This window comes from Pimephales promelas, chromosome 19, assembly GCF_988280905.1.
Source record: "Pimephales promelas chromosome 19, fPimPro1.hap1.1, whole genome shotgun sequence".
NCBI lineage: Eukaryota > Metazoa > Chordata > Actinopteri > Cypriniformes > Leuciscidae > Pimephales > Pimephales promelas.
In genome coordinates this window covers 14,961,951-14,982,704 of record NC_142787.1, presented here as the reverse complement: position 1 = coordinate 14,982,704, position 20,754 = coordinate 14,961,951, and the positions used below count along the sequence as shown (strand labels likewise).

Here is a 20,754-nt window from a genome sequence, read left to right as displayed (position 1 = left end):
TCATGTTGGGTTAATTACTATCTGAACTTTTCGTTTGAATTTTCAAGGAAAATAACCCGACACTTACTCCTATACTCCGGTCCGGATAGCCGCCCTGCGCTGCGGTCAGCTTGGTGGTGTTGAGCCCTACCAGTGATGGCAGAGTCTGGGACATCCAGTTGGTGATCATGGCCATGGTGCTGAGCACCACACCGATCTTCAGCAAAGGCACCGGCATCTCTGTGCGCACTGACCCAAACTCTCATTCTTCACAAGCCACCCGGGAACCATAACGGCGAGCATCGCTGCCCGTAAGCGCTTCGTGCATCACCATCATCCGCATCATCTCCTCTAACGGTCCCGGTTCGGACGGTCTCATGGTGCTCATCTTTATTTCGTTGGTTAAAAGGTGTCAGGTGTGGTTGAAGTAATGGGAACCGAGCAGTGATGACCCTCTATTCCGCACTGGTCCCGTCTGGTGTCTTTTCTGTTATCCGAGTCTCTTTTGTGTGCGTTCACGCCCTTATTGGTACGCCTTCCCAACGCAAGTGAATTACTATGGATGGATTACAACTGCACACGCCGACCGCTCTCCATGGATGAGAAAGGAGGAGGCGCCACGCGCTTCTATATAAGCCCCTGTGCTCACGAGACGCGCCACCGGGGATTTGCACTTGGCACCGGATTGCGTTAATGGCCCGATATAGTCAAAGCCACGCGCACAAGAAGGTTGTAAACGAAACATCCCAATGTCACGCTCTACTCCAGGACAACGGGAGTGAATGATCACGTTTCTCTCGCTCTCCCTTTTAATATCCTCCCATTAGCCTATTTACCCTCAACTGTCACCAGTGTGCATTACGAAGACATCATTTTCGTGGCACAGTCGTGGGTTTATTTTCATTCTCAAGCCACCAAAGTTGTCTTTAAGCACAGTAAAGTTTCAACTTCTTTATTTCTTTTTATTATTATTATTTTTTAACAAATCACTAATGTTTTTCCGTGGTAGGGCCTAAATCAGGTATATTTAAACGCATCTTCTGTTCGCGAGCGTTTAGTTTGTAACGTCATAAATTACTGACACCTTTGAAATTTAAACACACAGCTGAAGGATTATTTTAAAAGCATCCTGCAAAAGTCAATTTTATCTGTGTTTTTCAGACAAACAACTGAAACAGTTACAAAAGCTATTTCTCAACGACTGAGAAATAAATGGAAACATATGGAGCATATGTGGTTGAAATATCTTTATTGTAGCCTTAATCATATGTAAATATTTATCATGCACATGCGTAGACGGTTTGTTAGAGAAAAGAAAATTATATAGAGGACGATGCGCATCCAGTGCCGCAAGTGCATTAACTCAGTTTGCATTAGAATGACTCTAGCGCCCCCGTGTTGTGATCGGCGGAACTTTGATGCAATTATACCGAATACTATCTGGCACACTGTAAAAAAAATATTTTCAAGATTTGTTATCACAACAAATTTTCTTTTGTCAAATCAACTTTATAATAATTTATTTAGTTGAGATAACCTATTATTTTGAGTTTCTGATGATGAAATTAATCTCTATTGTATTAACTCACTTTTTCCAGTTCAATTAACTTAATTTTAAGGCAACCCAGGTTTTTAAGTTAAACCAACAATATTTTTTTACAGTGTAGTAATCACAACACTTTTTTCTTTTGTCAAATCAACTTAAATAATTTATTTAGTTCAGATAACATATAATTTTGAGTTTCTGATGATTAAATCATTCTCCTTCATTGTATTAACTCACTTTTTCCAGTTCAATGAACTTAAAAAAGTAAGTAACCTGGTTGTCTTAAAATTTTAAGTTAAACCAACAATATTTTTTTTACAGTGCAGTATGACAGGACGAGTAGTGTATTGTTCACAGACATAGACATGCCATGCCAGTGAGTAGTCATGACACAGCAAGAGGTGCAAAACACGTCATTGGTAGATGTGCATGAATCCTGATACCAAAAATAATCACATCATATAAATAAGCAGAGGAGACCCAGACTGTTTGTTACACTTTTTACTCTAGTGAATATTTCTCAGGGTAGTTTTATTTGTTTTCATCATTATTTATTGATTTATTTTTAATTTTTGAACAAATTGTCACATCAGGAACCTGCTGTTTAAAATTATTTAAATTTTTATTTTTGTTTATTTTTTGAAATATGAAATAAGTATTGCTAAACAATGTAGAGAAAGCATTAAATTGAGTTTAAAATGTGAAGCATACAGCATGTGACAACATACTCAAACATACAGTATATACATATATACATGTCGAAGTCCTGAGAATAGTGCAGGATAGTTTTTAAATGTACCTAAAAAAATTAAACATATATTCTCAGTTTTTTTAATAAATAAACCAGATTTTTTGTCTAAAATAAACTGATATTTTGGATGAAAACATGTTAAAGGAACGCCACTTTCCACAGACTGACCTTTAAGAGAGTGAGAGATTCAGGGAGTGTCAGGCATCCTGTTGTGTCTCTGTCAGCATATCCAACCTCACTTTAATAAAACATCACACAGAAAACATCTAAAACACTGAATCTAGGGCAGATATTCTTTCCGGGCCTGTCACTGTCTATTACACACACACGCATTTTGGTTTGCTTGTGGATCTGAAACGATCCGATCTTTCTGTACTGGTCTTAAAGGACCAGGGGCCTCATGCATAAAACTTTGCGTAGATTTCATCCTTAAAGTGTGCGTACGCACATAAGGCAGAATTTGCGTACGCACAAAAGTTTTCAGATTTATAAAACCGTTCGTACGCCAGAACCTGCGCAGAATTCACTTTATAAATCCCAGTCAGCGGGAGATTATGCGCACGTGCGTCTCCTCCCCGAAATAACCATATATGGAGATTACAACGCCTAGTTTTACTATGCATATCCTCATCTGCATATCATTTGCATATGATTATTCATCCACGTGATACCAAGTTTAACGGTACAAGACGTTAGGAAAATATGAAATGCGGATGTGCCGTCACATTATTACAAACATTTTTTTTTGTAGCCTATATCCTTGCCTTGTTTTTGAATGAATAAATCAAATAGTGTTAAATACATTTCAGAGAAAGTTTTTCTCAATCTTTTCCACTGGCCAAATAGTATTTTTAATTGATTTATATTTTAATGGATAATGGAAGAGATTTTAATGGAAGAGATAGACATGGTTGTGCATTATTTGCACGAAACAGTTTTCTCAGACAATAGTTAAAACATTAAAACACAGCATGCCAGAAGAAAAGTGTTCAAAAGCAATGTATCCACAACAAATAGGTCTTTTTCTATTTATTGAATATATATATATATATATATATATATATATATATATATATATATTGTAACTTCTCAGTAATGATTTCATGTAGTTTAAGAGTTTAACTCCATTAATGAGAATGGCATATTTAATCTAAATGTTTATATCAGAAGTAAAACATAGTACCATTCTTTTATTTATTTAAACTATTATTGTGAATATGGACTGTATTTATGATTTGGACTCATAATGAAGATTTACGGTTTTACTCCATCTGCCGTTAGATTATAGGCTATATGTGCGTCAGTTTCACCAAACGGCCCAACGCGCGTGCTGGCGCGGTCATTTAAGAAGGGATGGATGTTTGCTTCAAGTGATGATAGGTTTGTGAAATTATATTTGTATTATCTTTCTGTAGATGTATAATTTTCTTTAGATTCTCTGTCTAATAGTAAGCAAAAAGACATTTGACTCCAGCTCACCATCGGTGTCGCCAAAACCCATAATCTTCTAAAAGAGTGCGTACGCACGGTCAAGAGCATCCTTACGGTGCGCACTTATTTACGCCAAGTTTATTTTTTATAAATCCCGATGTGCACGTGGAAAAATGCGTACGCATATTTCTATGCCCATTTTGTGCGTACGCAACGTTTATACATGAGGCCCCAGATCTGCCATCATTTATTCACTCTCACCTGTATATGATTTTCAATTTCCACAAAAACAGTTATTTGTAACAGAACATCAAATTTCCGTACAATGAAATTGAATGGTGACTAGGCAAGTTTAGAAATGGACTACCTTTATGATGTTTCTTACAATTTTTTTTTTAGCTCAACAGTCCAAGCCCCCATCTGCTTTAATTGTAAGGAAATGAGCAGCTCAGATATGCTACTGAACATCTCCTTTGATGCTCCACGAAACCAGTTACAACACTGGTTGCATTTTGTGTGTGAGGGGATGGGGAGAGACATAAAAGAGATGGAGTGAATGAATGATAGATACATAGAAACAGAAGGTCACTTCAGCACAAAATCGCTTTGGACTTGAATTTGTTTGGCCTTGAGATATCTCTCTCTCTCTGTGTGTGTGTGCCACTGAACAATGCAACCTGAATCATATTGGCTTGTTCTTATTTCAGATTAATGAGAAATATGTCCACCGCACATAGTAGGATGATGTTTTGCATAAAAAAAATTCAGCATATCCTATTAGAACGCTCTCAGTGTTCAGCTGACCTTGTGTCACGGCCTCGGACTTGTAACTAGCAAATAGACACTTATCTACAAATTAGTGCCCTCGGGAGGTTGTTTTTCATATTTAATGTAACATTAGTTCTCTGTAAACTCTGTGAACTTGACCATTTCCAACCTAGCTTTCTTCCTGGCTATTGATAATAGCGGACACTTTTTTAATTAGCTACGAAACTGTGCTAAGTAAATAAATAAAAAATTCTATAAAGCAATTTTGGACTAATGAATCAAACAATCAGAAGTAATGCCAAATGTCTATGTTGATTAATTTAATCAACATCAGGAATTTAAATGTGTTTTTTTTTTTTAATAAAAATATGAGTTAAGTAGATTCAAATAGGTTGTGCTTGGATTGTGGTATTAAAAGGATAGATCACTTTGAAATTAATTTTTGGTGTGTTTTAGCTTACCTCAAGTGCATCCAAGATGTAGGTGTCTTTGTTTCTGCAGTATTTTCAATTTTAATATTTTTAAGTCAAATCATTTGTGTCTGTCAGTCATATAATGGAGGTCTATGGGGTCCACCTCAAAGAGCATGCACAGAGAAGTCCAAATTAAACATGATTTAATGACCCCTAAATGTAAGTACACATTGGTGGCCTAAGACATGAAACGAGCGGTTTGATTTTACCTCTTGTAACCACAGCCACATCCAAGTGATCTGAGGACGCGGGCGCTTTGTGGCTGTGGTTACAAGATGTAAAAACGATATAAATACTGTTTGTTTTCTCACACAAACCGCTCATTTCGTGTTTTAGGCCATCAATGTGTACTTACATTTATGAGTCATTAAATCATGTTTAATTTGGACTTCTCTGTGCATGCTCTTTGAGGTGGACCCCATAGACCTCCATTATATGACTGACACGGTCTGACCTAAAAATATCAAAATTGAAGATTCTGTGGAAACAAAGACACTTACATCTTGGATGCACTTGAGGTAAGCTAAAACATATCAAAAATTCATTTCAAAGTGAACTATCCCTTTAAGCAGCGAATTGATCAAGACTGTTTTAACATTAAGAGGTTAAAGCTAAACCTTGAAAATGATAAAAATGAAAGTGATGCCACCATTTCCTCACCCTCATGTTTTTTTTAGATATTTGAAACTCGACAGCATCCGTTTACATTATTAATTGGAAATGAGCATTGTGAACATTCTGCTAAACATCTGTTTTTGTGTTCAACAGAAGAAAGTCAGTGAGTAGAGTACTTAATTGTTTTATTCGTTGGAGAACAGCTTCTTTCATCTGTATGTTCTTTAGAAAAACACACAGTTTGGTTTTACAAAAGCACTCATCTGCTGGGTCAGGTACATATTGCTATTAATTCCGAAACAAGATGTGCAGTGAACATCTAATATGAATGTTTTATAGCTGCGTTCTCTAAGGTAAACAGCAATCAATTTGACTTAGAAGAAAGAGTGTAATCTCAAATTGGGATTCGCTTTAACACTGTTCTTTTTATGATCTTTAATAATTCATGTGTAGGCTGTGCGATTTTTGCAGCCCCCAGCAAAAACGATAATATCCTGTAGATCAGGAGCACTAGATGATGGTTGGTTCAGAGTGTAGCAGCAGAAACCATCTGATCTGTTGGATAGAAGGAGAGTGTGGCAGCAGTAACTCATCTGTAATGGTCTACAGTAAAGCCTTCAGCTTCAGGCTGCATGTAAAAAAAACAGTCCAGATGATATAAGTGATTTATCAATAGGTCTGAACGAGAGCACTGGAGACCTCCGGAATGGTTCTACAGAGAGGAGGAGGAGGAGAAGTCCATGTTTTCAGAAGTTTTCATCTGCAGAAACTTCAAATGCTCGGTCTGACTCTGGGACCTGGTGCCCGTGGTACTGCAGAGGTGTTTGGAACGGAGCCCTGCTGTTTGAACATTTACTCTCCCCTTCCCCTGTGTTCTCCAAACAGTCTGTTCTTCCTGCTGTGTTCAGTGCTAGTTCAGAATATCCGTCTATAACTGCTTTAAAACATAGGGATTTATTTTGTGATTTAGAAAAAAAAAAAGATATCTTGGTAAATGGAAGGAGGGTGCTGTGTGTGTGAACAGATGGTTGATTTTTTTTTATATTTTCTTGAAGAAAAAAAGGACTGTGTAAAATTCACAGGCAAGATTCAAGGGTGTTTTGGGTGTTGCAATGCCCGCCCGATTACATTACTTGCCCACCGTGGCGCCGCCCCCACTGCCGTTTTTTTTTTACACACATAAGAACCATTTAGTTCAGTTGGACAACGGATGCTATAATTATAAACCGAAAGCGTCTTCTCTGCTCAATACAACATGAGCTGCAGAATCGCAATACACAGCAGCAGGAGTCAGATTTCACTGATCACATGACAAGAGTAAAGAGAGATGACTGACAGGACGATGGCGCAGGATTTGGTGCACACCTATGGGGATAGAATTGTTGCATTATTCCAAATTAATAAATTGGGATTCACAAAATCCCATTTCCAAGTTAGCCTGGGTGTTATTTATCAGCGGAGACAATTTTCAAAAATTTTCGTCCAGGGCGAGTCAACGGTAACTGCTAGCCTGCCATTAAAAACAGTTTTACCCTCTCCATAGTACACCAAAAGCAAATTAATTATAAAGCCAGACTATCGATGTTAATGTCTGTTGAGAGAATAATGTTAGAAATCAAATACCCTTTCATTACATTGCAATAGTTATACTTTGTTCTCTGTATTTATAAGCACAGTCTACAACAGCGGCGGAGTGATATGTAGTTACCTAGGCAACTGAGAGGGGTAGTGAGAGAGTGATAGTGCATTTAGTCCCGACTGTAGTTCTCTTCGGTTCTGTGTTTACTTTTCGGCGCAGTACTACTTAAGCTGCGTTCACACTATACGCGACCAAGCGACACGATACCATTTATTTTCAATGGTGAGCGAGCGACTTCCGGCGACACGCGCGGTAGCGACCGGTGGGGCGTGTCCAGCGACGCGACAAAGTTGAGAAATGTTTAACTTTATGCAAATGAAGAGCGATTTTCGCAAGCGACAACCAATAGGAGTGAAGTCAGTGGAGCGCGTCACTCTTCAGTGATGAGTCTGACCTACCCTATCTCACGACCAATTCGTACGAGTGATTAAAAAGTGTCAAATTCGTACTAATTCATACGATTTGTCTAAACCCACGTGATGGTTAGGTTTAGGGGCGGGTTCAGGGGTAGGTCATTCGTACGATTAAATATGTACGATTTAGCAAAACCGTACTAATTTGTACGAGTGAAGTCGTATGAATTGTTACGAATTAGCCACCTCGTAAAATTTGTACGAATTCCCGTGAGATCGGGTTGGTCTGACCGAGGCAAGTTGAACGAGAAGCTCATTTTAGCAGTCAGAAACTGTCTTATAATGGATGATATATCTCCGTGTACATACAGTGGTGTTCACCGTACTGACTCCGTGACTGAATGGTTTTTGGAATAGCCACGATGGCAAAGAGCGCTCACTGTTTCTCGTTCATCTTTAATATTATGCATTTTATTTACTGATTCCATTTATATTTAGACTTTTCCTTCCAGAATATTTGTTTGTAGCAGCAATAAAACGTATTTTTTTTGTCTAACATAGAGTAACTTCCGTAAATGTCACTAGGCAACCAGAAGTGGGGAACGCCCTCCAGCGCAGCCACTGGCAGCGATAAAGTCGCGTGTAGTGTGGACGCAGCTTAACCGGAGTAAAGTAAAATTAGAAACTTGTCTCAGTAAATGTAATGTGAAAAAAACTGTTAATGACAGGCTAGCAGTTACCGTGGACTCGCGCTAGCCTAGCATCGGCGAACTATGCAACTGGAACGACTGGACGAAAAATTTTGAAAACTGTCTCCAGCGATAAATAACACTCAGGCTAACTTGGAAATAAGGTCCGATGTCCAAAATCCTGAACCACCCTTTAAGATTCACATATAAAATTTGTGCAGTTTGATGTCACAAACACAACTCTGCCTGGCATTCATTTGTGAGTCGCTTCCTGTGTATTTGTGAGTCGTTTTCTGTGTATTTGTGAATCGTTTTCTGTGTATTTGTGAATCGTTTTCTGTGTATATGTGAATCGTTTTCTGTCTATTTGTGAATCGTTTTCTTTGTATTTGTAAATTGCTTTCTGTGCATTTGTAAATCATTTTCTGTGTATTTGTGAATCGCTTTCTCTCTATTTGTAAATCGTTTTCTGTGCATTTGTGAATCGCTTTCTCTGTATTTGTATATCATTCCTGTGCATTTGTGAATCACTTTCTGTGTATTTGTGAGTCGTTTCCTGTGCATTTGTGAATCGCTTTCTCTGTATTTGTAAATCGTTTTCGGTGTATTTGTGAATCGCTTTCTGTGCATTTGTGAGTCGTTTCCTGCCAGTCAGATAACAACCATTTGCAAAGACCAATCATAGCACATTTAATCTATTTATTTGTGAATTTAATACATTTTTGTGAATCTCTTTACATTTATTTATTTATTTATTTATTCAATCTATTTATTTGGAATAATGCAACAATTCTATCCTGATACGCCACAGATCCCGATCGCAATTGACAAATAGTTGATCTTGTAAAACGTACTCGAACTCGGAGCCCTTCCCCTGGACAGCACGCCAAATATGCATTAAACTTTACTCCCTCTAATTGTATGTAAGTGTGAACTCGTGAAATAAAGAGTACGCATGATCACGAATTCGAAAAATGAAAGTAAAATGCGAGTGTGTATTCAAAAGCGATTTCAATATTCCAGATGCCAGCAAATAATATATAATATTAAAATACCATAATTCTCAATGGATGTTAGTGTGTGGTGTGGTATTTGATTGCTTTGGTGTTTTGGGTGGCTGCCAGGGTTGTTGCTACACTGCTAAAGAGTACTTGGTGATTGTTGGTGTGTTTTCAGGGTGTTCTGGTTGTAATTGTGTTGCTTTTTGGTTGTTTTGGCTGTCAGCTGATGTATTTCTATGTTGTTACTGAAGACTCACAACAGTATTCTAGTTGGTTGCTACTGCGAGGTGGTTTCTAAGTGGCCTAGATTAAAACAGCCTAGCCAAATGTCTACAAGACTCTATAATATCCTGGACCCTATGTTTACAGAGAAAAACAATGGAAAAGTAGTGCAGTGGAATGGAAATAACATGTTCTGTGTGAATCGACCCATATGCATCTCTTTTTCTAAAACAATGGACACACACACACACTTGCCCTTTCACAGTTCAGATGCTACATATTATATGATGGACAACACAAGTGTAAAGATTGAGTGCATGCTGATGATAGATCTGTCTAGTAATCGATTGCAGAATTCAAGAAAAGTGTGTGCGTGCGTGTGTGTGTCTGCGATTGGATTGTTCGAGAGAAACTCTGAGTGTCAGGGGTGGTAAAATGCCATCATATAAACAACAGCTTGTGTTTCCTTTTCAAACGCACACACACACACTTTCTTTTTATCTCCCTTTACTCAAATCCAGACACAACCGATTAATGGCAGAACCGTTACTAATATGATAATTCTTCTTATCCACCGACTAGATTATTCTCTTCTGTGAGACCATGGTGATGACCTTTATCTCCATGAAGGTGATAAGACCATAGAAGACGCGTATCTGTACCATGGTAATCAAGAACAAATCTCATCCATTCTATACGCAGCTGCGGGAACTGAGCTTTTAGAATGTGGATACATTATCTATTTCTCTCTCTCTCTCTCTCTCTCTCTCTCTCTCAATCTCCTTCTTGTTAATGGAAGTTTGAATGGATTCTACATTTGGACTTGGGCTACATACTGAAATACGATTAGGACATTAACACAGATTGAAAAAGATAGCATAAGCAGCACTGGGAGCAGAAGCATCAGGCCACTGAAACCCAAGGAGCACTTGCCATGACAGTAATGAGCTAAGTGGTTAATACAAATATACTATATATATATATATATATATATGGGTAATTTACTTTAAAAAATGATTAAATTATTACTAATTACTTTCTAAATCCCATATCAACCCATATAGACAATAATATACATATCTAACAAATAAAAAAAAGAGCTATCAGTTTATTCGAAATTAAGTCTAATGTCTTCTAAATTTGTTCTTATGTCTAATAGGACTTCTTTTGCATTTGCCTGAAAATTCCTGTCAAACAAACTCCATGTCCTCTTGTTGCTTTAAATGATCACTCGAAGAGGGGTCAGTTTGGGTAATATTGCCTACTCAATGCGTTTATATTTTAGATATACTAAGGCCTCTACAAAAACTGCTGGTTGGATCAATTTGAATCTAATCGATGGTTGGCTTGGCGTATAACTTTGACAGGGGGAAATATGACGTTCCAACTTGCTTTCTGACCTAAATTATGTTACTGTCTTTTAAAATGAGATTACTTTAGACCTCATTCTGCCAAACTGTTTCAGTTTTAGAACTAGTGAAGTGGGTGAACTGATGGTGGTGTTTAGGAAATCTGTAGTTCACAAGCTGTTCTGTGGGTGGTGTTATGGGCTTTTTTATTGGTGGTGTTCAGTTTAGAGAGTGTTTTTTTCCATTAAGGAGATGTTTTGTGGGCAGTAAGGGGTATTTTTTGGAGGTGTTTCATGATGGTGGGTGGTGTTTAGTAGGTGTACTGTGGGGGAATTGTTGAGCAGTGTTTAGGTTCAGCAGCTGTAACCGTTTAAGCATTTTCTGAGGGGTATTTACATTTAAAGGGTTAGTTCACCCAAAAGTTAAAATTATGTCATTAATGACTCACCCTCATGTCGTTCCAAGCCTGTAAGACCTCTTCGGAACACAGTTTTAAGATATTTTAGATTTAGTCCGAGAGCTTTCTGTTCCTCCATTGAAAATGTATGTACGATATACTGTCCTTGTCCAGAAAGGAAATAAAGACATCATCAAAGTAGTCCATGTGACATCAGAGGGTTAGTTACAATGTTTTGAAGCATCGAAAATACATTTTGGTCCAAAAATAACACAGATTGTCGATCCGCGTTCAAGAGACCGCAGTGATGCTGATGATGTATCTAGTGCCTCTGTGTCAATCCTTAGACCTGTTTGCGAAGATTGTTTTGTTTACAGCGTGCATCTCCCTCAGACTGTAAACGAAGGTCGGGCACATCGATAACACATTATACACATCACTGAACGCAACACAACAGAAATGTTGTAACTAACCCACTGACATCACATGGACTACTTTGATGATGTCTTTATTTCCTTTCTGGACAATAACAGTATATCGTACATACATTTTCAGAGAGGGACAGAAAGCTCTCGGACTAAATTAAAAAATATCTTAAACTGTGGTCTTACGGGCTTAGAACGACATGAGTGTGAGTCATAATGACATAATTTTCATTTTTGGGTGAACTAACCCTTTAAGGAGAAGTTATTCGTGTGGTGTTCAGTAAGTTGTTTATGTTTATGTTTAAAGGGGAGGTTGATTGCGAGTGTGTAGTGTTCACCCAGCTGTCAGGTCTTCTGTGTTCGGGCTTCCCACGGACGCTGTAGTTTGTCAACAATGGATACAATTTGTGTTTGATTATGTTCCTGAAAATGACGATCGTAATTTAGCTCTCTGTGCTGTGCATTTTACGGAAGAGAGCTTCCAGAATCTCCACGAGTTCAATGCCGTATTCAACAAGAAACTGTTACTAAAACATGAAGCAGTTCCAACTTTAAAACCAGAGGCAGCAGTTGTTGGACCACAACCTGTAAGTAGGCTAAGACTTATTCATTTTAAATGTATTTGCATGTATAATTTCAGACGTACCCTTGTGTTTTTTGTGTTTTTTTATCTAAAGCCAGCGCTGGCTTTATAGCCACTAGGCTACTAGTTGCTATTTTGTGTCTACGACAAACGTGTACAAACATTATGGACCTGAATTTTGTATATGTACTAATGTAAATGTATTTTTCATGTATATATACTTTGACGTTATTTTCGATTTGATCAAGAACGTAAACCAGTGCCAACTCTATTTGTGTATATAGTAGCCAGTCAGTTCGATGCTATTGTGTAAAACAAACGTGTATAAAGTAAAAAAAATATATATATATATGGCAAATTATCATTCAAAAACGTTTTGTTAGAGCCATCTTTAGGGAGGTTCTGTTTGCCTCTCTTCATTGCCGCTTTCTGGGTCTGATTCTGGCTCAAATTGATACTGCAGTATCGACACCATTATTTACATTGGACCGGAGCACATGCATGTTTCGCCCGTAAAGGTAATGGACGTGAACCTTCCGGACAACGTGCACTACAGTTTAGCCAATCACAACACACCAGCCCAAACTAACCAATCTCAGCCCACTGCCTGTTTCTGAGGGAGTGGTTTCATAGACTCAGGAAGTCAACCAGTCGTTCAAAGGACAGAGGAGAGCGCGCCTGACAATAAAGGTGAAATTTATCAAAAATAAGACTTTTAAACAAAGAAAAACCACAAATACGTTTTATATTGCACCCCATAAACACAAACATGCAAAGATAAAAAGCAGTAAACCACCCCTTTATGTTTATGAATGGTGCATGAGTTTGTAGGTGTGTTCTTCGAGTTCTTTAACTGGTTCTTCAACTGTTCTTCTCATCAACTTTTTTTTCTATAGGCCTCTTGAGGTCTTAATATAGTTCCTTAAGATCTAAAAAGATCTTGAAATCACATAAAAGATCTTGAAGTCACATTATAGAGCACATTGATGCGTGGTCCATTAAAGCATCACTACACATGTGGTTTTCTAAAGAGATAGAGGATAAAAAGCTCACATAGATTCTCCTTTGACATTGGATACTTCGTTCTAATTGGAACCTTTATTTTAAGGAGTGCAGGGATTATGTCCATTAACAAGCCTGGAGGCCGGAACAGAACAGAAAAAAACTCAAATGGACCTCTGAAAGCCAGTTCAATTTCCATTCCACGACACAATTATCAAACTATGACAATTTCCTGAATGTTTGAAACCTAATCACATTTATGCAAGTTCCAGGATGAATTTGCTCAAACCTGTGCTCCTAAGGTACTTCATGTGTTTCATTTAACAAATTGACCAACAAATTGAATCACAGAATGCCATTCAACAGTGAAGAAACACTACTTTTCTATGTGTAGCTACACTCTCAGAAAAAAGGTACAAAAGCTGTCACTGGGGCTGTACCTTTTCAAAAGGTAAACTTTTGTCCATTGTAGGTGCTAATATGTACATTTTAGGCGTTAATATATACATTTTAGGTGGTAATATGTCCATTTCATGAGCTAATATGTACATTTCATGAGCTAATATGTCCATTTTAAGTGGTAATGTGTCCATTTTAGGTGGTAATATGTACATTTAGGTGCTAATATGTACCACTAAGGTACCAATATGCAGCCTTTGGGTACAAAAGTGTACCTTTTGAAAAGGTACAGTCCCAGTGATAGCTTTTGAACTTTTTTTCCTGAGAGTGTATGGGAAAGATTTTTGGATATGGGCTACCATGTGTATGTGTATATGTGCTTTTGCGAAGTCTTCTTCTCTAACCCAGGTAAAGCTGAGCAAAATGCCAAATTGTCGCAGATTCAATGGGCCATAAATCTCTGAGATGAGAAGATGACCGAGCCACGCGGCAGTAATTGATGGGTTTGGCAGAGTCAGTTTGAGATTTACTTGCGCACACATGCCGAGTAAGCATGCTGCCCCGCTGCGAGCCTAATGCAACATTTACACAGGCTGTACGGTTCACATGCTCATCCTTTCTGATCAATATGAAAATACATGCTACAGTGAGATGCTGGTTAAAGTAATAACTGAAGCGTGAAGAGCACTGTTTGCATATGTAGAAGCCAAGAACACTGCGCACTGGGGAATGTTAGTAAGAGCGGCCAAATGCTCTCGAATTCTCGAGTGCAAAGCTCCAGTTTCTTTTTGTATATCTTTGCCATATTAGTGTTCTTTTTAATAGGAGCGGAGATGCCATATTTTATTTGACGTAAATGAAAATGAGGGACACTTACAGTAGATTTGACACGTTTAATTTTCACATGCCATGTTGTATGGTTTATTTCAGTGTTGCATTGGCTGAACAATTAAAATCAAGGAAAAGGTACAATTTTACCCATTAAACCATTTTTAATTCATGTAAAATTGAATATCACATCTATCCTAAGGTATATAGAAACAATTATGACAAGTGGTGACATATTTGCCCCAATTTGAAAAATGTATATATTCATCCCCCCTCTTTTTGGTAATCATATAATCATAATTATGCTCTATGTAGACTTTTTTTCCAAATCCTACACTCTTTTCATGTAATTGGTGTGGTGCTGACAATAGCAATGTGCAATTACAACACCACAAAACAAATTGCATTAATATTACTTAGCTAGTCTCTCAAGGCCTTTAATAGCTCCAAAACATCCTTGTATCAGGTTGATACAAAAAAAAATAACATGCAATGAAATGCAACAAGATCTCTCTAGTCTAGAGATACATTTTGTTATATACTGTATATTTTTTGTTTTTCTGCAATATCTATTATTTCATGATACATCTGACCCCAAACAGAAGCAACATGATTGTATTGGATATCATTTTGGTCACATTTCTGAAAAGTGCATGTCCAATTTTTTGCTAAGATCTGCTGGATGGGGTTTGATTCAATTAGAAGAACACATTAAAAGCTGCCATTATTGTTATTTCTACACATACAGTGCTGCATGTGGAGACCCAAAACAAAAACAAAAATACAAAGTCAATCTCAACAGTAAATGATGATTAAAAATACATTAGCATGAATCCTAATATGTTATAATGAATGTTTCCTTTAATTTGAATTTCATGAGGCACAAATATATTAATCGTGAGCTTCTCTTGCAACTTCCTCGCGTGCGGAATGTTTCTCATGTTTGCTGTGAGCTAATAAGTATTACAGTGGACTCTTCCTATCTCTCCGTTTGTAATCCCATCTATTAATCTCCTTTTTTACAGTAATCTGGCTAATTCACCGCAGTCTGATCTGTGTTTGGTGAATGTGTGTGTGTGTGTGTGTGTGTGTGTGTCTGGGGGGAGGGGGGTGGGAGGTAAAGATGGCGATAGACCTACTTGCGTGAGTTCCGTACCCATCAGCACCAGCACGATGAGACTCAAGAGCTTGTTCACGCGCTGCATCTCGCGCCTCCGCTCGCACGGACTCGCTCTCGCATGCAGATCCGGTCTGGTGCCTCGTTAAGACCCGCTCGATGATGCTCTCTCCTGGCTCCTCTGTCCCCGGTCTCTCGCTTCTCTCTCTTTCTCTCTCTTCTCAGCAACAGAATGACAGAGAAACAGAACTCGGTCTCGCGCAGCCGTCTCTGGGCATCTCGCGCGCGGAGCGTCGTCTCACGCCTCCCTTTTTCTCCCGTGTGTCTTTCTGCCTCCCCGACCGTCGACTCCTGCCCCCGTTAGATTAGAGGCTCTGGAGGTTTAGCGTCACGCAGGGTGGTCTGGTTAGCTCAAAACTTTGTGTGTATCTCGATGTGTGAGGCAGAAAGATTGGGGAGTGCGAGCGCGAGCTGTCCGAGGTGCTGAAACCGGATGTGACATGATGCGCGCGTGGGAAATTCAACGGGGATGCGCGAGAGGAGGAAGAGCGAGACCGAGTTAATTGGTAGAACCTTGCGTGGCGTCAAAACAGTCTAACTACACTTCTGAGAATATTTTTTTTTCCTAAAAGGGTGTTTAAAATGAAGGATACACAGTATTTCAGACGAAATTGGATGTGTAGAAATTTTCTTTCTGAAGAAACACTTGTCGCATTGCTATGCGTTTGCTAAGATTTGTAAGATTTGTGATTTTGGTGTGTTTATGGTGATAATATCTTCTTTTTTTAATTCATATTTAGCAATCATTCATTAGGTTTCTATTCAGCGAAGAATCCTGGGAAAAGTTTTGTATTTTCTACAAAAATATTTAGCAGCACAGCCGTTTTCAACATTGATAATAAAAAAAACTGAACAAATAAATGCACCCCTGGTAAGCTGAAGAGACCTATTTTATATATATATATATATATATATATATATATATACAAAAGCAAAAAAAAAAAAAATGTACTAACCCCAAAAAGTTTTTCAATGATAAAACATCAGATATATGTTTCACTAAACACTAAATTTACAAGTCATTGATCAAAAATGAAGAAAATGAAACATGGATGCCGAATTGATATTTTATCATCTTTGCAATAACATTCAGACATTTTAAGTGTCCAATATATTTTGGGGGCCACTCTAGGTGTGGGGAGGCATGCAGGAGTAAGTTGTGGTCAGTTAAGCTTGGAAGATTTATATTATCAATAGCCAGTCCTATGCATTATTGATTGGTGTGGAAGCCATTATAGCAAATTTATATGCCTTTTTTTCCACGGCAGAAACCACAAGTAATGTGTTCAGCCTGTATAAGACATTCAGATTAACAACAGTGTAGATAATATATTGAGGTGTTTAAAATATGATTAAATATTAATATCAGTGTTCAATATAATTATGAGAAGGCTGCGTTTTATGATTTCAGTATGCATTAATGATTCAGTTGTTTCAATGCTTGTTGCTGCTTACTATAACAGCAGGTGCTTTTCTGACTAAATCTGGCTCTGACTAAATCTGATCATGTCTTTGTGACCAGCAAAAAGATTTGCGGAGCATAAAATCTGTATTGATCTATGTATGGCATGAGAAAACACATTTCGTTCAAATGTATATATTTTGAATGTTAAAATTGACGTAAAATTGAAAAGGACGTTTTACTTCACTTATATTATATTATCACTGCAGTGAAAACTGTTGATTTCAGATTCACACAATGTGTCCAATTAGACAAGCCTGAGCCGGTCAGATGACTTCATGCCAAAACGTTGAGTGACATCACCATTCCGACATTTGGCAGTAAAATAATTCATTTAATTAATGCATTTATGTCAGCTTCTGTTGCTTAGCACCTGCTTGCTCACTGGATCGTCTATTGATATTGGTTGTGCAATCAGAAAATTAACATGTCATTGATACCCAGTGATGAATGTACACTTGTTGAAAAAATGATGTCCTTGTTAGATCTCCTGTGGTGCACATTGAAATCATATTATTTTTTTTACATGGCTCATTATGATGACACAAAGTAAATAAGCACGATGTCTGACAATCCGCATAGAGTCTTAGTCTGTTAGTCACCACGAGTGCTCTAGTTTGCATGCATGCTACAAAGTGCTCCTTTTAAAGATTTTATGCTGAAAACATCAATACAATGATTGGTTCTTCCACAGAAAAGCTTTATAATTTCACTCTGGTGTCTTTTAAAAAAGATTTAGATTCCTTGTGGACTGATTAAAAACCCGTTGACCTTCCAGACGTTCCAGGCTGTCTTTATATTGCATTAGTAACTCTGGTGCCAAATCCACAGTAATTCATAGACCTTTCACATGAATTATCAATGATTTGGTGTGAAGGTGTAAACAGTTTCGCATTTGGAGGCGCAAAGAGATTCGATTTCTGCTTGTAAGACCAGCTGAAGTTCATCTACAATGCAACCTCATGTTAAAGAAGAGTTTGGTCTGGTTAGACCTTGTTTTATTCATGCAATCTAACATTAGAGCAGTTCTAATGCTGGGAAGCATGACTTCGGGCCACTAAATTGGAGTGTTATCCAAGATGCTCTCATTCGTTTACCTGTTCTGACCCCCGATGTCTTGCCGTGGTGCAGAAAAACTGTAATGATCTCTCTCTCTGTGGCTTTGAAAGATGTACTAAAACCGATTTTTCCCTGTAGAAATGTCAATACAAGCACTGTGTAGAGAACATCTCAGATCATCCTGCGTCTCTGCAGTTTATTTTGTCCTGGCAGTAAACTAGACACAGGGAACAAAGCTTGTCTCGCTGCTTTTATATTTATACAGCTCTTTGCGTGTATGGGGCGATCTCCTCGCTGGGAATGTTTCTCGGGGGAACACAACCTAATTGGTTTCATCTCAGCCGGCTGTTTTATGAACATTAGCGCTCGTAAAATATCTTTATGCGTGTGTGTTTTTGCACGGTGTGTGTTCGGAGCATTGATCAAGCTGAGAAACTGCATATAGGATTCTTTACTGGAGTGAAATAAAGGTGGCTGGATTTTATTTCTCCCGTGCACAAATACGTGCTCTGTTTTCTCTCGCATCCATGTGTGTTAGTGAATGCTGTCATTAAAATAGGTCATGACATGAGAAATCCAATTTGCCTTGATCTTTTGACATATAAGAGGTCTTTGTACCATTGAAATATCCTGCAAGTTTCATAGTTTAAACCTTCTTCCTCATTATAAACAAAGCATTTATGGGTAACACAATACGGGTGCACTAATATGCATTCATTCATGCTTAACGAATGCACATATAATCAGTTAAAAAGAGTCTATATGATTAATAGATTAAGTAATATATGAATTGCTATTAATTCAATGTGTCATTGTGTATTAACTCCTTAATAACATATTTTATTAACTAATAGTGTTAATTAATGTGTTAATTGCCACAATTAGTCAAAGCTATACACTTCAATTTCCAGTTGTCTGCTTCAATTAATCATTAGCTAATGATTTGCGAAGGTATCATTATGTTATGACTTTACTTGCTGGCGCACATCATTGTTAACTAATTTGCACTTACAATGAAGTAATTAATCATGTATTAATGCATATTAGTGTACCTATTGAAATACGAGGCTTTGGCTCATTCTGGTAATTAACATATTAATTAACAATATTAGTTAAAAAATGAGTTATGGAATTAATCCACAATTACATATTTAATTAATAACAATTCATGAATGAACTAATACATTAACCTTACAGATTCTTAATTAGTTCCTAATGTGGTCATAATTAATATATAGCTTATATAATCATTAGTTACACATTAATTCAGTATTATCTGTGCATTAGTTAAGCATGAATTAGTGCTTATTAGTGCACCCGTATTGTAAAGTGTTACCCATTTATTTATTTAAGCTCCAAAAATGGCTTGTTTGTGGGATTTGTGACGTCACAAAGGCAAATACATTTGCATATGACTGCCTCCAGAGAAAGACAGTAACTAATCTATACATCATCACACCTTAAGCCCCGCCCACTGGCATTCAGACGGCTGACACTTGGCTTCACTGGATGTGAGCGTCGCAATGCATCAAAAGCAAATAAAGCCCATTATAATCACTGACGCTGTCTACACTAGATACTGTATAAAAATAGAGCATTCAGTTTTTGACATAATTCACACGTTTAAAGCCTCGCACACCGGTGTGTGTTTATTGCCTGCGTTCACAAACCTTAAACCTTTAAGTTATTTATTTCATAATGTTTTGTCTGTAAATTACGGTTTTATGTGGATAATGTTTTCAAAACACTAACTCCCGTGTAATAAAGAGTGGGCGTTGATACCGTTTCCTATGCAATGACGTTAGCCAATCATAACAGTGGCCATTTACTGACAAGCCTCCCCTTAAAAACAGATTGTTTCAGACAGAGAAAAAAAAATTAACGTTACAAGTGAACCGCAGGGAACGTATTGAAATACAAAAGAAGATCCATGTCATGACCCCTATAAATTACAATGTGTGTGTGTACATGATTACGTGCATGCTCTATTTCACATATGGTGTATACTTTCAGCTCCTCTTTCTCATATTTATTAAGCCTCACTGTGATTTGCTTGGACTGTAACTGCCAGGCATTATGTAACTTGGGTGTATTGATGCCATCCTGAATCGGTCACAAAGAAAGACAGACATCCACCCACAAAGTGTGTCACTCCACTTCTTCTCAAAGAGGTCTGAAGAGTCATTCACTGCAGCCTGAGGCGAAAAGAGAGAAATAGAGGGAAAATCTGCTCCAAAAACTAGTGAGCTTATGTGATGTTTGCCGTTTGCATAGGCAGGCTTTCTCAGGCTTGGCTAATTTGTCAGGATTTTTATAGGATTTCTCTGCTTCGTAGTTCAGCCTCCATTAACTGTTGTCATGGCAGTCAGTGTGCATCTAGTTTATTATGAGCTTCTATGCAGAAATGTGAGGCCACAGTCAAATCTCCACTCATGCTATTGTGTGGGTAACATACCCGAAATATAATCTGATTGCCCAGTCTATAATTTACGTGTTTATTTTTATTAAATGTTTACATTACATTACGATTTGGGTGTCTGAAAGATTTGTCTTTTGTTTTAAGTGAATACCAATGTGGCTCAAACCCATCCCATTGACTTTTATGG

General features: G+C 37.7%; 1 protein-coding gene across 2 annotated transcripts in view; it reads right to left on the bottom strand.

Annotated features, from left to right (window-relative positions):
- The window catches only part of olfm1b (olfactomedin 1b), a 38,352-nt gene extending 22,300 nt beyond the window's left edge, over positions 1 to 16,052 (bottom strand). Inside the window, exon 1 of one of the 2 annotated variants that reach the window (XM_039681770.2) lies at positions 15,590 to 16,052. In XM_039681770.2, coding sequence (XP_039537704.1) covers positions 15,590 to 15,655 — 66 coding nt within the window. In that variant the 5' untranslated portion in view covers positions 15,656 to 16,052. Of the gene's footprint in view, positions 1 to 67; positions 709 to 15,589 lie in introns of those variants that run through there. The other variant, XM_039681768.2, reaches the window with a different exon arrangement.
- Positions 16,053 to 20,754: the final 4,702 nt, after the last annotated feature.